The sequence below is a fragment of the Mesoplodon densirostris genome, chromosome 14 (assembly GCF_025265405.1).
Source record: "Mesoplodon densirostris isolate mMesDen1 chromosome 14, mMesDen1 primary haplotype, whole genome shotgun sequence".
In the NCBI taxonomy this organism is placed as follows: Eukaryota; Metazoa; Chordata; class Mammalia; order Artiodactyla; family Ziphiidae; genus Mesoplodon; species Mesoplodon densirostris.
In genome coordinates this window covers 46,503,553-46,526,919 of record NC_082674.1, presented here as the reverse complement: position 1 = coordinate 46,526,919, position 23,367 = coordinate 46,503,553, and the positions used below count along the sequence as shown (strand labels likewise).

The 23,367-nt window shown below is 34.5% G+C and overlaps 1 protein-coding gene across 8 annotated transcripts in view; it reads left to right on the top strand.

The window, feature by feature from the left end:
• Positions 1-23,367, top strand: part of CCDC88A (coiled-coil domain containing 88A) — a 123,843-nt gene that overhangs the window by 24,894 nt on the left and 75,582 nt on the right. For all 8 annotated transcript variants that reach the window (XM_060117505.1, XM_060117507.1, XM_060117506.1 and 5 more), the window contains 5 exons: positions 5,015-5,123; positions 13,298-13,367; positions 15,342-15,400; positions 19,719-19,802; positions 21,509-21,649. In XM_060117505.1, coding sequence (XP_059973488.1) covers positions 5,015-5,123; positions 13,298-13,367; positions 15,342-15,400; positions 19,719-19,802; positions 21,509-21,649 — 463 coding nt within the window. The remainder of the gene's footprint in view (positions 1-5,014; positions 5,124-13,297; positions 13,368-15,341; positions 15,401-19,718; positions 19,803-21,508; positions 21,650-23,367) is intronic.

Below are 23,367 nucleotides of genomic sequence, written 5' to 3'. Positions count from 1 at the left end.
GAAAAGGCAGTCTATGGTAGTTATAAATGTAATTATAGTAATAGATTTTGATTGATAATTATGGGGAGCGATGAGTGTATACTGATGTAAACAAACACACACATAAGTAAATTAAAGATAGGTGAATATCAGATTATTGACATAGTTTCAAAGTATGTCTTCACAAAATAATAATTACAAGAGGAAAATAGTAACTATAATGGAGAAAACTGGCAAATACCAGTTTAGTCAAATGATAAAAGTGAATATCATCAGTAATGGGCTAAATTGAAATCATGTACCACCTCTTAGGATGCATTGGAGAAGATCAGAGCATCTCTTCTATATTTTTCCTGTCACAGATACATAACCTGAACTTAATTATGAGTAATATACGATTTAATCAGACAAACCCAATTGAAGGACATTCTATGAAAGTACTGGCCTGTAACCTTTTAAAGTGTCTAGGTCATGAATTTCAAGGAAAGATAGAATCTGTTCCAGCTGAAAGAGACTAAAGATTGTAATTCAGATTACTGAATGCAAAGTGTGGTACTGAACTAGATCCTTTTCCTATAAATCCATTCCTATTTGGAACAACAAACTTGAATAGATTCAAAAGATTGGATTATAATAATTGTATAATTGTTAATTTCCCAATTTTGATAGTTATATGTGTTTGTACAAGATAAATACCAAAATATTTGTGGACTATTTGGTATCAGGTCAGAATTTATTCTCAGGTGGTTTAGGAAAAAGGCTGTACTTGTCCGTGCAACTTTTCTGTAAGTCTGATGTTGCCCCATAGGTCATTTAGTCTCTTTCATTCATTTCAGGGTTTTTTTTTTTTCCCCTCTGTGTGCTTTGGAGTTTTTTTTCCCGTGTATTCAAGTTCACTAATCTTTTGTTATAGTTTCCTATCTTCTGTTAAGCATATGCAATGAATTTTTCATTTCAGATACTGTATTTTTTAGCTTTAGAAGTTCCATTTGGGTTTTTAAAAAGTAGTTTACATTTTTCTCCACATAATGTTTGTTTTTTTAAGTCCTTTAGTATATTCATAACAGCTGCTTTGAAATCCTTGCCTACTCTTTCCATGGTCTCTTTCATTACTGGATCTGTTTCTATTAATTGTTTCCATTTTCTTTCCTGGTTACAAATCACTTTTTTTTTTTCTTCTTTGCATGTCTAGTAAGTTTTTATTTTATATTGGACACTGTGATTATTACATTGTGGTGTCTGGATCTTGTTCTTTAAGCAGTGTTGAATTTTGTTTTGGCAGGTTGTCAAGTTACTTTCATTCAGCTTGATCCCTTTTTGTTTTGTTTTTTTGGCCGTGCTGCATGGCACGCGGGATCTTAGTTCCCTGACCAGGGATTAAACTCATGTCCCCTGCAGCGGAAGCACAGAGTCCCAACCACTGGACAGCCAGGGAATACCCAGCTTGATCCTTTCAGTGCTTGTTTTAACAGCTTAGTTAGGGAGCCTCTGGAATAGCTTTTACTTAACTGCTAGTTTAGTTCCAAGACATGACTCTTCTGAGGTCTCTACTGATGCTCTAGGTGTTTACTCTGGCTGTTCGGAGCTTAAATTCCTCTGCACTTTGTGAGCTTTGGGTGTTGTTTAGCTTCCAGCTTTTCTGTGCTTGTACTCTGCTCAGCCTCCTGGAGTTTTAGGGTACCTATGTATAACTTAGTATTTAGCCAAAATCTTAAGGGCATATTTTGGGAGCTTTTTGTTTGCATAGCTCCCTTGTGTCTGATATTCTTTAACTCCCTAGAATTCCAAACTTTGTCTCCTCAAGTTCAGCGAGACGTGGGCTACCCCTCCTTATACCTCATTCTGGAAAATACCTTACTGCTTCGCCAGGGATTACAGTCTTGCATTACTTGCTGTTCAAAGTCTGAAAATAGTTATTTTGTATGTTTTGTCCAGTTTTCTAATTCTTGATGGCAAAAGGGCAAATCTGGTACTAACTATGCCTTCCTATCTGATCTTTTAGCTGAGTTTAGTTGTATTATTTTCTCACTTAGTACTATGAGCAATCTCAGTGTAGATGGTTGAGCTGATCCAGTGTCAGGGATTGACAGTATGAATGTGATCAAAGGACAGAAGGATCAATGTTGGGAGGGCTGGCAAGAGAATTGTTGAAGTAAAAGCAATAGTTCTCAGAGTATGGTTTGAGGATCCTTTCAGAGGGTCCATAGGAGTTTCCTACTTCTAACTAAATATCCACGTGAGGCTGATTTTTTCTTCATATACATGAACCAAAATAACCCAAACAGTAGATTGAATGCAGAAGCAAAGATGAACATCAGCCTCTTCTTTTAAGTTAAACTAGATATTAAAGAGATTTGTAAAAATAGTGAAACAATGCCAGTCTTCTCACTAAAATTTTTTTTTGGTTTGGTATTTGTAAGCATGTAATAGGTTTATTATTTTTTTAATGAGTTAATAAGTAAACAAATAATTGTGAAATTTTCTGTTTTATTTTCTAATACAGTAAATACTGATAAATATAACCCACAAAAACAGAAGAATTGCTGAAATAAAGCACCATAAAGTGCTGTCTAGGGAAGGAACTGAAGGCATTAGGAGTGCAATAGACAGTGTAAAAAAAGGAAGGGATTAAGGAATGAGAGGTTTCTGTTCAGTTCCTATTCTCTATTGGATAGGTGTCAATGTCTTTACTTCTCTGCATTCTCCTGTGGAGGTGCCTGCATTTAAAGTCGTAGGGTAGTACTCTGTCCCAGCAACTTCTTAGGTGTCTGCTTTATGATACTATGCACTCAGCCCTTGCATAGGGAATACTGATTTACTGTCTGCCATTTCACCTGGTAATGTCTTTTTCTAGTTTGCCCTCCTTGTCCTAATGAGGAACTAGATCATCCTTACTTATGTTCTGGCATTAACTTACCCTTCTGTTCTGGTGCTACCACTTTTACTTAAATTTCCCATTCTTTAAAAAAAAGTTTTAATTAAAAATTTAAATTTTCTTCAGCTTTATTGACATATAGTTGACAAATAAAATTGTAATATATTTAAAGTGTATATAGTGGTGGTTTCATGTATGTGTACATGGATTCCCACCATCTAGTTAATTAACATGTCCATCACCTCACATTTTTACCTTTGTGTGTGTGTGTGTGAACATTTAAGTTCTACACTTTTAACAAATTTCAATTATATAATACAGTAGTTACCATGTCTTAAATATCTAATGATCTTTAGGCCTTATTCATCTTATAGCTGAAAGTTTGTATCCTTTTTTCAACCTCTCCGTATTCCCACCCAACTCCCCCGCTCCCAGACGCTGGCAACTGCTTTTCTACTCTCTGTTTCTATGAGTTTGACTTTTTTTTAAGATTCTACATATAAGTATGAATATATAGTATATTTCTCTTTCTGGCTTATTTCACTTAGCATGATGCCCTCAAGTTTCATCCATGTTTTCACAAATGGCAGGATTTCCTTCTTTCTCATGTCTGAATAATATTCTCTCTGTCTCTCTCTATATATACATGTGTATGTTTGCGTATGTGTGTGTGTGTATATATATATAAATATATATATTTCCTATGTTTTTTATCCGTTTATCTGTTGAAGGACATTTGGGTTGTTTCCATATCTTGGCTATTGCAAATAATGCTGTAGTGAACATGGGAGTGCCAGTACCTCTTTGAGATCCTGTTTATTTCCTTTGGCTTATATACCCAGAAGTGGGATTGCTAGATCATATGTTAGTTTTATTTTTAAGTTTTTGAGGAACCTCCACAGTGGTTGCACCAGTACATTCTCAACAACAGTGCACAAGGGGTCCATTTTCTCCACATCCTCACCAACACTTATGTCTTGTCTTTTTGATGATTGCCGTTCCAACAGGTGTGAGGCTCTTTGTGGTTCTGATTTGCATTTTCCTGATTATTAGTGATGTTGAGCACCTTTTCATGTACCTGTTAGCCATTTGTATGTCTTTTTTGGAAAAATGCCTATTCAGTTCCTCTGCCCATTTTAAAATCAGATTTTTTTTTTTTTTTTTTTTTTTTTTGCTATTGAGTTGTATGAGTACTTTGTGTATTTTGGACATTAACCCCTATTAGATATATGATTTGCAAATATTTTCTCCCAGTCAATAGTTTACCTTTTCATTTTGTTGATTGTATACATCGCTGTCCAGAAGCTTTTTAGTTTGATGTTAGTCACGCTTGTTTATTTTTGCTTTTGTTGCCTTTGTTTTTGGTGTCACTGAGTTTCTCATTCTTAATGGTGTCCTACCTATTATTCTTGTTCAGTTTCTGCTACTTCAAACTCATTCAACCCTTTGCTTTTTTTTTTTTGCGGTCCGCGGGCCTCTCACTGTTGTGGCCTTTCCCGTTGCGGAGCTCAGGCTCCGGACGCGCAGGCTCAGCGGCCATGGCTCACGGGCCTAGCCGCTCCACGGCATGCGGGATCTTCCCGGACCGGGGCACAAACTCGCGTCCCCTGCATCGACAGGCGGACTCCCAACCACTGCGCCACCAGGGAAGCCCCCCTTTGCTTTTATTGAATCTACAAAGTTTACCCAAGATAAACGTGTTCTCTTGTGTCATCACTTCACTCTTTAATTTCTCAGGGACATTGCCCACTCAAATATAGTCTCCATTTTCCAGTGAGAAGATACAACATTTATTGGTTATCAGCCTATATTTTACATTCTTGATTTAAATCGATTTATTTTGGGTGGTGGAAATATATATACTCAAAAGGAATAAAATGTTATTCATTGCAGGAAGGTGGGGAGACAAAATAAGAATGAAGGGCAACATCTGACTTACATCTTGCCACTGTCTTTGAAATATCAGATGCACTTATATCAATTAAAAGCACAGAATACATGTCAGAGTAATCATATGTCCTTTTAGATCATCTGTTAATGAAGATGAATACACAGTTTGTTTAAATAAAAATGTATTATATGATTATTTTTAGTCATCTATAAGTTGATAGGTATATTTCAATATAACTTTTAAAGTATTTCTTTTTTTATTTCTTACAGTAATCCTAAATCGGAGAGTCAGAGAGTAAATAAAAAAGTCAACAATGATGCCTCACTTAGAATTCATAATCTATCCATTTTGGTGAGACAGATTAAATTTTATTACCAGGTAAGTGGTTCTTTTTTTAATCTAGTATTTTAATAACTCCTTGCATATTCACATTTTTGTGTTGTTTAGCATCTATCACCTAATATATACTAAATGCTTATTATATACCAGATACTGTCTGTTTGCTGGAGGTTGAGTAGTAATAACACAGTTTATTTCTTATGCAATGTTAAAGATGCAAGCAGGTACTTCATAATTATCTAATTTACAGATAATTTCTTTATTTTATGAATTTAAAATTTTTTAAATTTCCTGAGAATTTATATAGTGCAACACTTTGTTAACCTACTAGAATTTTGCCTTCGAAAAATATACTTTTTATTCCTTTTTTGAACTTAAATTGGATGCATATTTCAGAGTTTGAACATGAGCATTTAAAAAAATTTTTTTATTATATTTTATTTTTGGCTGTGTTGGGTCTTTGTTGCTGTGCACAGGCTTTCTGTAGTTGCAAGGAGCGGGGGCATCTCTTCATTGTGGTGTACGGGCATCTCATTGCAGTGGCTTCTGTTGTTACAGAGCATGGGCTCTAGGCGTGTGGGCTTCAGTAGTTGCAGCATGCGGGCTCAGTAGTTGTGGCGTGCGGGCTCTAGGGCGTGCAGGCTTCAGTAATTGTGGTGCATGGGCTCAGTAGTTGTGGCACACAGGCTTAGTTGTCTGTGGCATGTGGGATATTCCCAGACCAGGGCTCGAACCTGTGTCGCCTGCATTGGCAGGCAGATTTTTTTTTTTTTTTTTTGTGCGGTACGCGGGCCTCTCACTGTTGTGGCCTCTCCCGTTGCGGAGTACAGCCTCTGGATGCGCAGGCTCAGCGGCCATGGCTCACGGGCCCAGCCGCTCTGTGGCATGTGGGATCTTCCCAGCCCGGGGCACGAATCCGTGTCCGCTGCATCGGCAGGTGGACTCTCAACCACTGCACCACCAGGGAAGCCCAGCAGGCAGATTCTTAACCACCGCGCCATCAGAGAAGTCCTGAACGTGAGCATTCTTAAGGCTATCGGTATGCCTCAAAGAATTGCTATAGCTGTATCACACAAATTTTGGTATGTTGTATTTTTTTAAATGCTTATTTTTAGTCATTTTCTAATTTTTCTTATGATTTTTTTATTTCACTTAGGAGTATTCATTAGAATTATGCTTTTAGACTTCTAAACACATGGTATTTTTCAAGCAGTCTTTTTTGGTTTTGATTGTTGGTCAAAGAATGTGGTTTGTATGATAATGATTTTTTGACATTTGTTAATAATAACTTTGGCTTGGTGTATATGTTGTCAGTTTTCATTAAAGTTCCATGTATGCTTGAAAAATAGTGTATTCTCTAATTGTTTGGGTACAGAGTCAGAGCAAGCTTGTTTGTTAATTGTAATGTTCAAACTTTTGCAGCCTAATTAATTTTATCTCTTGATCTATCAGTTATAGAGAAATATGAGTTGAAATCTCCCATTATTATGATGGATTTGTCAAGTTTTCCTTTATACACACTTTAAAACTAGGTTATTCAGTGCAAACAACTTTAAAGTTGTTATATTATTCTGGAGAAATTATACCATTTATAATTGTTTCTACATATTTTTCTTTCTACTGGTTTAAAATTTTTCACCCCACTTCTGTTTCTTGGGAGGCTATCCTTGAAATTTTACTTTTCATACTTTAAATAGCAAAGGCCAAAAGTAATCAATACCTTACTCTTTTTATGTATTAGTACTATGACCTTAGAATGTTTAATTTCCCCATAATGATTTTTAAGCTGTTCTTATTTTGTATTTTAGTTCTGTTTTTAAACCCCATAAATTAAATATTGAAAGTACTGTTAAATAAATCAAATCAGTGTTCTTTTAGATCAAGCTACATGTTTTCCTTTTTTTCCTCCTCATGGTTTTCTTTTGTATCTCAGACCTGCCTTTGGTATTATTTTCTTACAGAAGTCATCTTTTGATTGTTTAGAGAAGGTTTGTTGATAGTAAGGTTTATCAATGTCTGTCTGAAAATGCCTTTATTTCACCCTTCTTCTTGAAAGGTAATTTTATTGGGTATGTAGTTTTAGGTTAACAATTACTTTTCTCTCAGTGTTTTGCAGATTTTAACCTTCTCTCTCTGGAGTCCTTTTTGTTTTGGAGAAACCAGCTATCAGTCAAATATTTGTTCTTAGGTTAAACTGTCTTTTTCTCTCTCCTGGCTTCTACTACGGTCTCTTCTAATATTGCCTCTTTTCTATTAATCTGATATTCCTCAGATATTTTTATTACGTGTATATTAGACTTTCCTACTCTATCCTCCATGCTTATTAAACTTTCTTTTACATTACAGTTTACAGTCTTGTGCTACATCCTGAGTATTTTTTTTCAAGACTATCTCTCCAGTTTGATAATTTGCCCCTCATATCTTCTGTTTAACCCACTGATTAAGTTTTGCCTCTCAGTAATCATAGCTTTCATTTGTAGAAGTTCTGTTTGGTTCTTTTTCATCTGCTTTTTCATTTTGTTTATTAATCATTCTTTTTAAATTTTTTCCTTCCTTTATTTCTTCAGAAATTTTTTAAATGTCTATTTTTTATTTTATGTTGGATAATTACAAAATCTGAAATCAGATCTATGGGGATCTGAATCTGCCCTTTGTTTTCTGCTTGCTGTTTCTTGTGGTGGTAGCTGTTGTGGCAGTGTGTGTGTGTGTGTGTGTGTGTGTGTGTGTGTGTGTGTGTGTGAATTGTGAGCTCATTTTGTGGGGGGGAATTTATCTGTGGGAAAATACTTCTGGGTCTGGGCCAAGGATGCATTGCTTCAGAGAGGATTTGTTTCCTTTTGTGCGGCCAAGCCTGAAACACTTTTCATTTAATTTATTTTAAGCAGCTTTATATTATTGTAGAAGCATACTTGTATGCTGTATATAGAAAACTAGAAGAAATGAGAAAATACAAGCATAATAATTTCAGGGCCTGGAGATTACCATTGTTAGCAACTGAATATATGTACTTCTGGATCTCTTTTTCTGCATTTGTGTGTTTGTAAATTATGTATTTATGTGTTTACATATGTATTTTTTAACTGGGACTACATTATCGCAGATTCTTAGGGAAACAACCCTCCTTAATCTCAAGCAAAGGCCAAGAAGAACAGCTTCTTCTGTGTCTTATTTGCAGGGTTCATTTTTAAATTTTGTTTTATGTTTTGACAGTTACCTTTTTATTTTCTTTTGAGCTCAGTCAATAAATTTTAAAAGATTTTTAGAAAGCTATCCAGCATTTTTGAACTCCTTCCTTCCTTTCTTTCTAATATTTAGTATTCCTCATTGCCAGAAATAAAAGTCTATGCTAGGTTTTTTATAAACTTAAAAAAATTTTTTTCCAGTATTCCTTCTCTCATTTTCCTCTCTTTGATTTGAGTGAATTAGGTTCTATGTTATATCTGTTTTGTCTTTTATTTTTATTTTGTGTCAGTATTTCTAGATACATTAAACAAAAGACTAGATAAAGGGATGCAGTGACTCATCAGAAAATAAGTAAATTATAGCTGTTATGGAAAATTACCTTGATGCTTTGATTTTTTTTTAAAGTTATTTTTATTCCTGTGAATGAAGGCGAGAAGGTGAATTTGATTATCAGAGACACAGTTTACAAGTAAAAATCTTAGTCCATTTTTAGGATTCTGTGAGCAGCCATTGTTTGGTATGACTGCACAAGCTGCAGTTTAAATAAATACTAAAAGAAGCAAGGTGGTTCTTCAGCCACCATTAAAATAATGAACTGAATCATTTGAGGCCCAAAAGACAAGAACACTTTACAATTAAGAAATTTATTAGGAAGTTTTTGCATGTTTGATGTCACTAATAGTAAAAGTAAAAATTAGGTCTAGTACCATTAATTTAGTTGCCAGAGAAAGCAGGTACTTTTTAAGGTTTTTCTTTAACATCTGTTATAATAAGCAACATTTGGAGTATTTTTGATACTTTGGTCAGATTTTCTTTCCTTTTAACATCATTCATTTAATTTTTTTCTACATCCTACTAAAATATAATAAAATAGTCTTAATTCTTTTCACTAGTAACACAGATAAAAGGCTGAATATAAATAGTATGATAAATGTAATTATGTTTGAGTTTTTAAAACAGATTTAGAGTCTCAAAGGAGAGACTGCCATTCCAGTATATTCTAGAAATCTCTGAAGCCCATATTTAGTACCTTAGAAATGTATAGTTTTAGTATTTTGTTCAGTGTGATTCAAGAAAGGGAAATGAGCCCAGACCTTTCCCAGAAGTATTAAGTTCTTACTGTGAAGGAAGTGTTATGGATAACTTGTAGGAAGAAGGAGAAACCTGGTTTAAGTTGTCTTTGAATAGTCTCTATTCAAAGTTTGTCTGGCACAGACTTGAAATAGTCTTTCTTACAGTGCTTTAGCAACATGAATTTCAATTCACAGAAACTTGTGTATCAGTTTTAAAAGTTTCTAAACTAAAACTAAAAAAATAGTTAATATACCATTTTTATAGAAAAGTTATACAAAGCCAATTAAAAATAATAGGAATGAAATGACTTGTATCTTTCAAAGCACTTCTACTATTATTTTCCTATTAAGATAATCTCTGCCAGTTCTTTCTTGTTCTGTCTTTATTTTTATTAATTATTGATGTTCTGCAAATCTTTCTGGACTGTCTTCATACCAGGATAGATTTTCTACCAATTCAGTGAAGCTTTGCTTTAATGGTCTTGAAAATTCTCAAATTCTCTATATTTGAATATTTGCATATCTTTCAGAACTTGCATCCTTCTCCTTATCTCCACCTCCACCAATATTCCTTCTTGTTCCCTGGTTTCTTTTTATTGTTAGCCCTTATCACCAAAAACATTTACTTATTTTCTTTCTACCCCTACGAAAATGTAAATTCCATGGGAGCAAGGATTTTTGTTTCTTCATTGCTTTATTTCCAGTATCTAGAATAATGTCTGACAGATAATAAACATGCAATAAATATTTGTTGAATGAGTGGCTGTCCTGATTTTCTCAAAACTTTCTCCACTTTCTTTTGTATTGGTAAAATTCTTTCTTTTTCTATACATTTTTAAATAGGTTTCTTATCACTTTACTAACAAATTGAAGTCTATTCACTAATTCATTTACATGTTATAATTCTTAACCCATTAATTTACAACAAGTTAATTGTTGCTCCTGCTTAACAAAGTAGTATTTATCTTGGACTAATTTATGTATTGTTTTTCCATTTCTTAGCACCTTAATAATGAACATCTTTAGAGCTAAGTGAAGTCTGGGAAGTCTCAGGATGATATAGTAGAGCTTTAATAATAACAATCAGTTTTTCTAACCTCTGATTTCTTTTATGTCTTGTGTATTTTTTAATGTTACTTGTAAGATTGGAATTGGGAAACAGGAATTTTTACAAAAAGTTAGCTAGAATTCTCTGAAGAACCCATAGAACCAAATAGAGGTTTTAGAATAATTTGGGTTTTTTTAATTTGTATAATTTTTAGCTGCCTTACCTAATATTAGCACTTTCAGACATAACAAAATCAGTACTTGGAAATAAAGTAAAAGATAGATTTTTTCTTCATTAACTCTAATATTTAACAACCATGATTTGGGCTTACCTGGTGGTGCAGTGGTTAAGAATCCGCCTGCCAATGCAGGGGACACGGGTTCGATCCCTGGTACGGGAAGATCCCACATGCTGCCGGGCAGCTAAGCCGTGTGCCACAACAACTGAGCTTGTGCTCTAGAGCCCGCGAACCACAACTACTGAGCCCGCATGCCACAACTACTGAAGCTGGTGCGTCTAGAGCCCGTGCTCCGCAACAAGTGAAGCCTCTGCGATGAGAAGCCCGTGCACCGCAATGAAGAGTAGCCCCCGCTCGCTGCAACTAGAGAAAGCCTGTGCGTAGCAATGAAGACCCAACACAGCCAAAAATAAATAAATAAAATAAATTTGTTAAAAAATAATAACCACCATTTAAAAAAACATTACACTTTTGTTTCACTTCTTATCCTTCTCAGCAAAAGTCACACACATAGTAAGTCAAGGAGCTGAAATTTAAGCCTAAGTTTTCTGACTTGACTCTGCCATAGTACTCTATACTAGGCATTCAGATTCCACCATACTAGAGTACATCTTTAGATACAGAGGTACGTTTGAATTTGCTTCATCCAAATATAATCGAACGTGATAGTGTAAAGGTTAAGCAAACTGTATTAACACAGGAGGTCACTGATGGTACCATATGATGAAAGAATATATGAGACTGCTTTTATCTTTGTGGAGAGACTAAGTTAGCATTAGAGCATGAGGTATCAGAATAGGCAGGAAGTGGGGAGCCACCTGAGGAAGAGGATGTAAGAAAGAGGTGGTGGACCATATTAAAGATTAGTACCCACTTGGACAATTTCCTGATAACTCTGCCAGCGTAGAATGTTACATGGTACATCAATAAAATAGATTGCCTTGACTTAGATTATCTCCACTAAAAAGGATATAAACAAAACAATGATTGCTCTTTTTTTTTTTTTTTTTTTTTGCGGTATGCGGGCCTCTCACTGTTGTGGCCTCTCCCATTGCAGAGCACAGGCTCCGGATGCGCAGGCTCAGTGGCCATGGCTCACGGGCCCAGCCGCTCCACAGCATGTGGGATCTTTCCGGATTGGGTCACGAACCCGTGTCCCCTGCATCGGCAGGTTGACTCTCAACCACTGCGCCACCAGGGAAGCCCTGTGCTTTCTTTTAAATATGTACAAATATAGTCCTGAAAATTTTGCTTTAGGGCAAGGAAACTAAAAATTACAATTAATTTGAAATTTATTTCTTTAAGTCCATTTAGCTGTTTCATACTTGGCTATAGAATATTTTATCTTGGCATAACTTTCTTTTAACTGGAAAACTCATTTATTAAATATGCAAACTCAGTATCAATCCTTGGACTAGGTGATTTTAGCAATTTTTGACACTACTCTTAACTGTATTTACTAATGTGATGCACATACTGAATGTGTAGTTTTCTTTAAATGTGTGCATATTTTTGGTGTTAGTTTTTTTAAGACTAGTAAATATAATACTGAAGAAATTTTTTGAAACTTTCTAATACATATCTGCAACAAATTACAGATAAAAGATCAATTCTACCTAGCCTCTGGTGTCATGTCACACTCTGGCTATGGGAAACCACTTTTGTGGATCTAGAATCACACATCTTTAAAAAAGTAATACAGGTTAACTTTTCATGGTTATTTGCTTTCTCATCACAGTGTTAAGAATGATTCAGAAAGAATTGAATACTTATAAAAATTATTCCTCAGCAACTAGTTAGGTCTGAATGTGTAGTGAAAGCCAAATTGTAAAGACACTCACAGTTATTTCATAATCTTGCAAAGATTCAGTATTATCACATTAAACTCATCAATCCTGTAGTCTAATTCATCCCAGACCCTTTGTAGCATGTCATTGTTAGTAGTTATAGTGATAGACATGATGTGTTCTCTCATTTCCTCAAAGAAGAGGTAGTATAAACAGAAGATGCATACTTAGTGTATAACCAAAATGAGTAATTTGGAGGCATTCAATTTTCTGAATCCTCCTGTACCATCAGAATTTGTATATATTCTTGTCACAAAAAATTTGACAGAAGTCAAAGGAAGTAAAACATGAATTGTAGATAGGAGAGAAATAATGAGTCACTGAGGAAGAGCTCACTTTCATGAAATACTCATAAGACAGGATTTTTAATGAACTAACTAGCTTTCTTAATTTTACTATCAGTTGATTTTTTAGTTCTCTCAGGGAGAAGTAACAAAAAAAAAACCCCAAAAGAATACACACACTTGATCTTTTAATTGAGGAAGGTTGTTTAATTATCTAATACCTAAAATTCAGATTTCCAAATAATAGGTATTAGACCAGCTCAGCTTGGACACTTATTTGATGGACATTTGATATGTTATTAACTTAAGCCTATCTCATAATTATAATTTTAGTTATTTAATTCATTAACTTATAGTTACAAAAGATTTAAGACTTTTTAGACATCTTTTTTTTCACATTTTTTTAAGCTTTTTAATTGCAGTATACCTCTGTAGGTATAGTATGCCTGCAGAGATGTGCACGAATCATAAGTTATAGCTTGTTGAGTAATTATCCTGTCAGCATTACCCATATAACAACCTTTGGGTATCTTTTTATAGGAGACTTTGCAGCAGTTGATCATGATGTCTTTGCCAAATGTCTTAATCATTGGCAAAAATCCCTTTTCTGGTAAGTATTAAAATTAGCATAATGTGATAATAAAGTCTTACCTTTGTGTAATATTATGATGCTTACCAAGATCTTGCTAATTTCCATTAACTCACTAGGTTTTTTGTGAGTCTATAGGGAAAGTTGGAGGTGATATTCCATTTTATATAGAGAAAATAAACAGAAAATTTGTAAGTCGTAGATGGGATCAGACATACATTTTACATTAATAAGTCCAGTGTTTTTTTTTACTCTACCAAGTTGATACTTTTCTGTGATGATTTTTAGTGTCTTATAAACAAGTATAGAAGAGATAAGTACAGTAGTTATAAGCTTAAAAGAACATAACCTTAGAAAAGAAGTGATTTTGAAACAATTTCTAGGTTTTATAGCTACTATCTACCATTGCCAAAGTTGTTTGAATCTGAGGTTTTACTGATTGATACGTTGTAATTTATATTAAACTACTTTTGAGTGAAAAAAAGATGAGAAGCAGTTTCTTAGATAATTTAAATTATTTTCTTCAAAGTTTCTGCCCTTTACCAGATTTTAAGTGCGACATGTTCAGGGTTTTAATTTTTGAACAGTTGGGGAAATTAGTAGCTACCTAACAGTTTCAACAAAGGACTTATTCTTGCAGGCTACATGTAACCCAAATCAAATATATCTTCTCCAATTCTCAGTCTCACCCTCAGTCAAAACAAACAAAAATAAAACCAAAATAAAAACTAAATCCAAGCAGCTGTTTTCATTGAGAAAACTACCAATTAGATGGGGTTAATTAGGAGTTTAGATACTCTTTCGAGATATTCTGGAATATTTTAATATACAAATAAAAAATGTAAAAAACATTTTGTATGTAGAATGGAATTGTTTTCAATTCCACATGCATTTAGTAATTACCTACCAAGTTAGAGGGACCAGGAATATAAAGAAAATGGTTTATGCTCTGGAGGGTCTTGTGTTGTGGCGAGAGATACACAGATTACTGGGAAATCATGTAATAATTAGTGCAAAATAGAGAGATGTAAAAATGTTAAGGCTTATAAAATATGAAGCCATTGATTATTCTTAAAGTTGGTAGATTAGTGAGGGTTGGAGACCATTGGTGGTTGGGTCAGGGAAGACTACGCAGAGATGTTAGAGCTGTGCCTAGGATTGTGATTAGATTAGTAAGTAGTTCATTAGAGGGACGAAGGGTAGGGAAGAAAGACAGGCAGAGGGAGTAACAGAAGTTAAGGCAGTGGTGTGTGTATATATGTATGTATATTTGGGGAAGCGTGATTAGTGTGGCTAAGAAAGTAGGTTGTTTCATGGAGAGTAGGAGGAAATGTTTGAGAAGAAGACAGATTGGCCTGATGGTGAAATTCTGGCCAGAGAAGTGACTTTTTTTTTGTCAGCTGAATGTTTTAAGAAAATTTGAATTGAATGCTGTTGGATAGTGAATGTACTGTCCAGTTCTGTTACAGACCATTAACTTTATCTAGCTTGTTATATACATTTATTTTACCAGCCTCACCGTAACTGATATTTAAGGTTTTGATTTTCATGAATCTACACAGGGGAAAGCCGTTTACATTTTACAGGTAGATGAATCATATAAGGTCTGTGTTTTAGAAAGAAAACACCAATAGGCCTAAGAGAAGCCAGACCTATTAGGAACCATTCTGGCTGGCTGTGGCATGTCTCTATAGTAGTGGTTCCTAATTTGGTATGCTGGTGTAGTATAATGACTTATGGAGAAGTAGTGGATTTAGAGTTAGCATCCTTTATCCCACAGAGCTTTGAAAGCTGTTTTATCTGTACTGCAGCCCTTCAAAATTCCTCTTACCACATTGTGCACACACAGAGCTGCTTTTCTGAATTCTCCACTACACTTATAAACTTAATCCCTTGGTCAAGTTGTTGTGAATATCACCTCTAGAAGTAATACTACCACTATAAGAGAGTTGAACTAAAGTAAAATGTTGTACTTAGTAGTTGTTTTTATTTCAGAACAAGGCACAGAAGAAGTTAAAAAGTTGCTTTTACTTTTACTGGGTTGTGCAGTTCAGGTAAGTTAAAATAATTCTTCATATTTTTATTTTAATAACTTTTTATAAATTTTTCAGGCTCTAGTTTCTGAAAGACTTAAGGATGGGTCATTGGTGTTCAAAGTCCATGTTAGAAATTTTTAAATAACTGTATAACCTCCTAAGGAGAAGGTTTTTGAAGAAAACCACTCATTCTGTTACTTTGTTTCAAACTTTAGTTATATTATCAGGTAGTCATAATCATTTAAAACATTTAATTATTCTTTTTTTTTATTCGAGGCTTTTAAAGGCCCCAGCTTTTCAAGTGTCCCTAGAGGTGCCCTTAAAAACCTCTCCCAGAACATCCTATGATTTATGCACGCATGTGTGTGTGTTACAGAAGGGAAGAGGACTGATGATCAAAAGGATGCATAAATTATGAAATCACAATAATCTGCTGGTTTAGGAATCAATTACTGTAATAGAACTAGAAGTAACTTTAGTGCCCATAACACTTTAAAAACTGTATATAAAGATAAAAGAGAGCTTAATTTTAAGTGGAAAAAAATTTGCTGCTGATGATTTAGTCTTCACAAGAGTCTATTTTTTTTTTTTTTTTTTTGCGGTACACGGGCCTCTCACTGTTGTGGTCTCTCCCGTTGCGGAGCACAGGCTCCGGATGCGCAGGCTCAGCGGCCATGGCTCACGGGCCCAGCCGCTCTGCGGCATGTGGGATCTTCCCGGACCAGGGCATGAACCCGTGTCCCCTGCATCGGCATGCGGACTCTCAACCACTGCGCCACCAGGGAAGCCCACACAAGCGTCTTTATAGTTGGAAGTAAAACTATTTATAGTTCTGTTTTTAACACCAGACTCTTTTTATGCTCTAGAGCTAGGCTGTCAGTAGAATAGCCACTAGCCACGTGTTGCTATTTAAGTTTAGTTACAATTGAATAAAATTACAGTTTCAATTTCTCAGTTGCACTAGCTATATTTCAATAGTAAGTAGCCACAGTTAGCTAGTGAGTACTTGTTTTGGACAACACTGATATTCTGATTATTCAACTTCAAAGTTTGAATCTTCTCATTCTATCTTTTTTCCGTCTTGGTACTCTTTCTCGTTTCTAGCCTTCAAGAACATATCAACTTCATTCGATATTCTTTAAGAAAACCTAACCTAAATGTCATGAAGAACCTAGGGGTAAAACAGGAATAAAGACACAGACCTACTGAGAATGGACTTGAGGATATGGGGAGGGGGAAGGGTAAGCTGTGACAAAGCGAAAGAGAGGCATGGACATATATACACTACCAAACATAACGTAGATAGATAGTGGGAAGCAGCCGCATAACACAGGGAGATCAGCTGGGTGCTTTGTGACCACCTGGAGGGGTGGGATAGGGAGGGTGGGAGGGAGGGAGACGCAAGAGGGAAGGGATGTGGGAACAGATGTATATGTATGACTGATTCACTTTGTTATAAAGCAGAAACTAATAAAAAAAAAAGAAAACCTAACCTATTTATAAAATTTTCAGAATTCTTAAAACTTTCAGAGTTTGAACAGAGGTGAGATTTAGTACAAATTGTGGGTATTTTACGGTAAAGGAAGAATTCTTACTGATTTGTGTTGAGACTGTGTTACAAGGTGAGCTTTTAATGGTAGTATAAATAAACAGTGGCTCTAGGACTGAGAAAAGGGAAGTGTATGTGTTTAAACTGAAGGCAGACAAAGGTATGGCAGTTGAATTGGGGGACCCTTCAGTGAGTCATACTTATTATAACCCTGCCATTTTATATATGTTCATTGGCTCAAACTATACATAAGTCACTTTTGGAAGCATAAAATTTAAAAATTGGGGTTACCATACCTAAAAAGTTAGTTATTTTATATATGCCACAAATGTACTATCCGAAAGTCATTCTTAATTGTTCTCACTATGCCTGTCAAATATTTACTAGACCAAAAAAATCCTTGTTTTTAAACCTGGTAGTTTTTATCACATCCCCCCAAAACTCTGACTTCCTAGTCATAGCTGGGAACTGTACATTTCTCATAATTTAATTTTAATTTAAAATTAATTTTAGTTTAATTTAATTTTTAATTTAATTTCTATATCATCCTAATAATTTTGCTTTTATAGGATGAGGACCTTTCTGCACTGATAGAAATGTGCTTAATTAAATTAAATTTTATGGAAGTAGAAATAAAATATTATGATGTACACTAATCATTAGAGAAATGCAAATCAAAATTACGAGGTATCACCTCACACCAGTCAGAATGGCCATCATCAAAAAATCTACAAACAGGGCTTCCCTGGTGGCACAGTGGTTGAGAGTCCGCCTGCCGGTGCAGGGGACATGGGTTCGTGCCCCGGTCTGGGAAGATCCCACATGCCGCGGAGCGGCTAGGCCCATGAGCCATGGCCACTGAGCCTGCATGTACCGGAGCCTGTGCTCCACAACGGGAGAGGCCACAACAGTGAGAGGCCCACATACCGCAAAAAAAAAAATCTACAAACAGTAAATGCTGGAGAGGGTGTGGAGAAAAGGGACCCCTCTTGCACTGTTGGTGGGAATGTAAATTGATATAGCCACTATGGAGAACAGCATGGAGGTTCCTTAAAAACCTAAAAATAGAGCTACCATATGACCCAGCAATCCCACTGCTGGGCATATACCCCGAGAAAACCATAATTCAAAAACAATGTTCATTGCAGCACTATTTACAATGTCCAGGACATGGAAGCAACCTAGGTGTCCATCAACAGATGAATGGGTAAAGAAGATGTGGCACATATATACAATGAAATATTACTCAACCATAAAAAGAAACAAAACTGAGTTATTTGTAGTGAAGTGGATGGACCTGGACCTAGAATCTGTCATACAGAGTGAAGTAAGTCAGAAAGAGAAAAACAAATACAGTATGCTAACATATATATGGAATCTAAAAAAAAAAAAATGGTTCTGATGAACCTAGGGGCAGGACAGGAATAAAGACACAGATGTAGAGAATGGACTTGAGGACACGGAGAGGGGGAAGGGTAAGCTGGGACGAAATGAGAGAGTAGCACTGACATATATACACTACCAAATGTAGAATAGACAGCTAGTGGGAAGCAGCCGCATGGCACAGGGAGATCAAGTTGGTTCTTTGTGACCACCTAGAGGGCTGGGATGAGGAGGGTGAGAGGGAGATGCAAGAGGGAGGCGATATGGGGATACACGTATGCATATAGCTGATTCACTTTGTTATACAGCAGAAGCTAACACACCACTGTAAAGCAATTATACTCCAATAAAGATGTTTAAAAAAATGTTATGATATAATAAATGTGTAGAGTGTAAATCAGAACCTTGCTAAGTTTCTTACCAACCAAAGAGCCAATTTTCCTTTTTTGAGTATAGTGTCTTCACTAGTAGTTCAGTAATTGGCACAAGAGATGCAACTAAGCTAGACAAGGCAGTGCTGTCTGTTTTGTATGCACTTCTCATTTGGTAGCTGTAAGAATACAGTTAAACACAGTTGGATTGCAGTATAAGAGATGTAGACAAGAGGCAGAGAGTAAGATGCATGTTAAACTGTTATTCAGTACTCAATGGAAAGAAAAAGATGAGGTTTGCATTGTAATATTTTTAGTTTATATAAAGTTTTTTAAAAGGTACACAATAAATAATTGCTGCCTTTATTCTACTTGATACATGTGTACTTGTATATACATTCTTAAATTTTGCCCCTGGTAACTTTGTGTTAGAAACACATCAAATATTTATTGTATTACCTTATATGTGTTGAACTGGGCCACAAAAGTAGGTTTCTTTTATTGAGATTGATAGGATGAAGATGTGAGAATGAACTGTAAGCCTGAAGTAAAAATTGCTTAAAATTTTTTTTCCAAGAAAAAGGGCTGTGTTGTTTGATAATAGGCAAAGACTGACTGAGCATTTTGGCTGTATTCCGAATTCTGCCACTGACTCACTGTGTTTTTTGGCAAGTAACTTATCCTCTCTGAAACAAGTTCTTGATTCTTTACTTCTCTGTTTGTAAAGTTAGCCTAATTATATTGTACTGACCTTAGATGGTTTGTGTAATGGTTACCCACTTTAGAACTTACAACTTTTCAGCGTAAAAATGGTATGGATTTTCAATATGTTGCTTTTTAAATAAATATTTCTAAATTGTTATCTTTTTATTAGGTAAGTATATGAGAGATCATTTAAATGCAAAACAAAACCCTCATTGTGCTGTTCAAAATGTAGCCAAGCTGTTTAGCCTAATGAATTTTTGGTTATTTACAATGTGTTAACAACTATACCCTATAAAGTATGAATGATTGGTTTATTCGTTTCTCTTAGTGTCAGAAAAAAGAAGAATTTATTGAAAGAATTCAAGGTTTAGATTTTGATACAAAAGCAGCAGTTGCCGCACATATTCAAGAGGTAATAATCTGTATACAATTTTTATATTTTTTTATGAAGCTTGTGGTATGTTTTATTTGTATGTCTCCCCAAATACAGTCATGGATTAAGCAAGAATAAATCAAAGTCAATTATAGATGAACTCTGCTTTTAGAAAAATTATCTTATTTTCTTTAGACATAGTTTCTTAAATGAATTATCTTCTACATGGCACAGTGCTGACTACAGATGTACTGTTGCCTTTATCCATAGGGATATAGGCAGAAAGTGCTATTTGAGGAATGTATATTTCTTTGTTAGACATCACAGCATGAATAGTATAGTAAATGGAAGCAGCACAAAGTGGATCACTGCCTGTAATTCAAAACTAAAGTGAGGTAAGATGATAATACTAACCTATTAGTATTATGTCATTCCAGTGATTTTTTTTTTTTAGTGAATGGGCACAGCATAATTTCTACTGAAGATATTACTTGAATTATAAACACATTAGTGATTTATAACATCCATATAAAAACCTAAATGGAGGACATAGTGTACAATGTCAAATAATTGAAGCTAATATTTATTTGTTAAGATTGTTTTTAAAAGCTGCTATTTCTGCATCTATCTAGTCTTGGGCTTTTAATCTTGTGTACTTTAGAGTTTTTAGAACTACAGCATGTTAAATTTTACATGCTGATTAGAAAGAGGACTAAGGAAAGGGAGAGAGTTTTAAATAGTGAGAATTGTTGTGTTTAAATATTCTCTATTTAAATGACTTTGTGTTCCATATATCATCTTTTCTCTTAGTTAATATTCAAAGAGCCCCGCTTTCTGGTCAGTAATATTGTCAGCAGTAAGCGTATTAGTAGTCTACAAGATACAGTTTTGTTGGTAGTTTCCCTTTATATATACATATATATGTTTCTGTTAGCTTTGTGATTTGTATTTGATTTTGAATAAATGCTGAGTACTGCAAGTTACTAAATTTGCCACCATTCTTGAAAGTGTTATTTTTGCTGTTTATTGTGAAAGTTAAAGCAAAATACCAGAATCACAGTGAGAAATGGAAAGCAAGAAATAAGTATTTCACTTATATAACTTTTCCATTCTTTTAAAACTCTTTATACTGGGCGTCCTTTTCTCCTAGGGTTCTATGACAGTGTCTTCTTCAGAATCTATAAAGACTTAGCTTTTCAAGTATAAAAGTGCAATAACCTATATCCTACAGGATTAAAACTTTTGCTTTTGAATTCAAGTACAATAAACTTAGTCTTATCTAAGGAAAAGATTAATTGAGTTTGTTAAAGCAGTTATCAGACCTATTAGTATTACTTTCCCTTAAGAATGCCTTGAATTAAATATTTTATTTTGGGGACTTCCCTGGTGGTCCAGTAGTTAAGACTCCGTGCTCCCAATGCAGGGTGGGGTGCGGGTTTGATCCCTGGTTGGGGAAAGAAGATCCCACGTGCTGCACAGTGTGGCCCCCCCCCAAAAAAAAAAGAAATTAAAGAAATTAAATATCTTATTTTTTAGTTGACTAAATTCACTTAAAGATTACATTTAGTAAAAATAATTTTTAGTAGAAGCCTTTTCATCATTCATTAATTTCAAGATATCATATTTGCTTTTCATATTTTTATTATATGGGATATATAGTATTTAAGCTAATATTATACTAAAATTAAATATATTTTTAAGTATTAGCCATTTAAAAAATTGTTTACTTTGGTTGCTCTCTAAAGGTCACCCATAATCAGGAAAATGTGTTTGATCTACAATGGATGGAAGTGACTGACATGTCTCAGGAGGAAATAGAACCACTCTTGAAAAACATGGTATTGCATCTAAAAAGACTTATAGATGAGAGAGATGAGCATTCGGAGGTTTGTAAATTTCTTTTAGTATATTAGGAAAGTTTACTTTCCAAAAAACTTCAGAGGTTTTTCAGAATTGGTACTTTGTTTCTTAGGGACAGGTAATAAAGTTCTATATGTCTTTTGTGCAACACAGGAACCAGAAAGGCTGCATAAGAGCCCCAAATTGCTAGTAAACACATTGCAATTAGGTTTTCTTTTCTCCTTCCTTTTAAATTGCTCTGATTTTGTTCTTGTGTTTTTTAACTCATCCCCATAGTTCTGGCAACAGTACAAAAGTATGAAACTAAAAATATCGATGTAAGTGGAAAAATCATTGCCTTTTCAAGGTAGAAGAATTTGCTTAAGGTTAATTTTGTAGTTTTATTGCCACATTTTGAGATTGGAAAAATAAGTGTTAATAAAAGGAGAATAACAGGTATTCTGAATAAAATGTCCCACAAAAGGTCTCAAATTTTTGTAGTCAGTATAATGAGATGTGGTTTTAGAAAAGAGAATTATTATAAACTCTTTTAAGAGAGTACTTTGGTTTTTAAAAAGAGTAAAATTGCACCAGATTTTTTGCCTGCACTCTCTGAAGGCAGCTTATAATTTTTAAAGGAGTCTAGACATTACTGCATGTGATGGTGAGTAATATTTTCTTAATAGCAGACCAAAGTACTCTGTCATTCTGGAGAATGTAAAACTTTGATTATTTGCTCCATTTACATGAGAGAGACGATTTGAGCTTATTTATAGAGAATTTGATTACTCTCGGGACTAATGAAAGACTACGTAGGAGAAATTTCTAAAGATTTTTTTGGAACAAAAAACTTTCACGTCACTATAAAATATATTCATTTCTGATGGGAATTTTCAGTTTTTCTTAAGGCATTAAAAGAGAAGAAAATACAGGAAGTAAATATTTTAGAGCAACAACTAAATTTTTACAAAAATCTAAGACAGTGAGACCAAAGGAAGAGAGGAGTGAGCTGCACAACATCCCTAGTATATACCATCCTTACCCTGAGATATTTAGATCACTTTATTTTCAATCTGAACCATATTTTGAACCATATGCTATATCTTTTTTTTATGTTAGTGTCTTTTTACTGTTTTATCCATTTTCTATAACATTTCTCTATTTGTGTTTCAAGATATTAAAGGTATTTTGAAAAGATGTCTTCCAGCTTCTTAGGAATTACTTCTAAAAATCTGTACTTTGGTTTCATATGACTGATGGATATGTAAAAATTGTTTGATCTCACTTACATGAAATAATTAATATGGAGTGAAGGAGGATGTTATTTTGGAGAAATATAAACAAAATACTTGTCATTACATGATTTGTGTCAAAACTAAAAGGAATGTGAAACACTATATAGCATGATTGTTTGAAAAACCGTTTAAAAATCTGTTATCCTGCCTGATTAAGCATTTTAGTTGAATTTGTTTTTCTAACAAGGAAAAAAATGTTTTCTAAATACCTGAGGCAGGAGAATGTAGTCACATTCTCCTGCCACAGGTATTTGGAAAACAAGTTTCTAGCTGGTTTAAACTCACTTCTCTGGGGGAAAAAAACTTCAATTTGGATCAACAGTGGACTAGTTAGAAAAGATAATTAAAAATAATTGTGAAAAATATTAGACACATGTAAATACAGTATGTAAATATAATAATTCGGTATCATTCAACTGGATTGAAACAAGTTCTTATTAACATTTTCCCTTTAACTTTTTTCTGCTTGT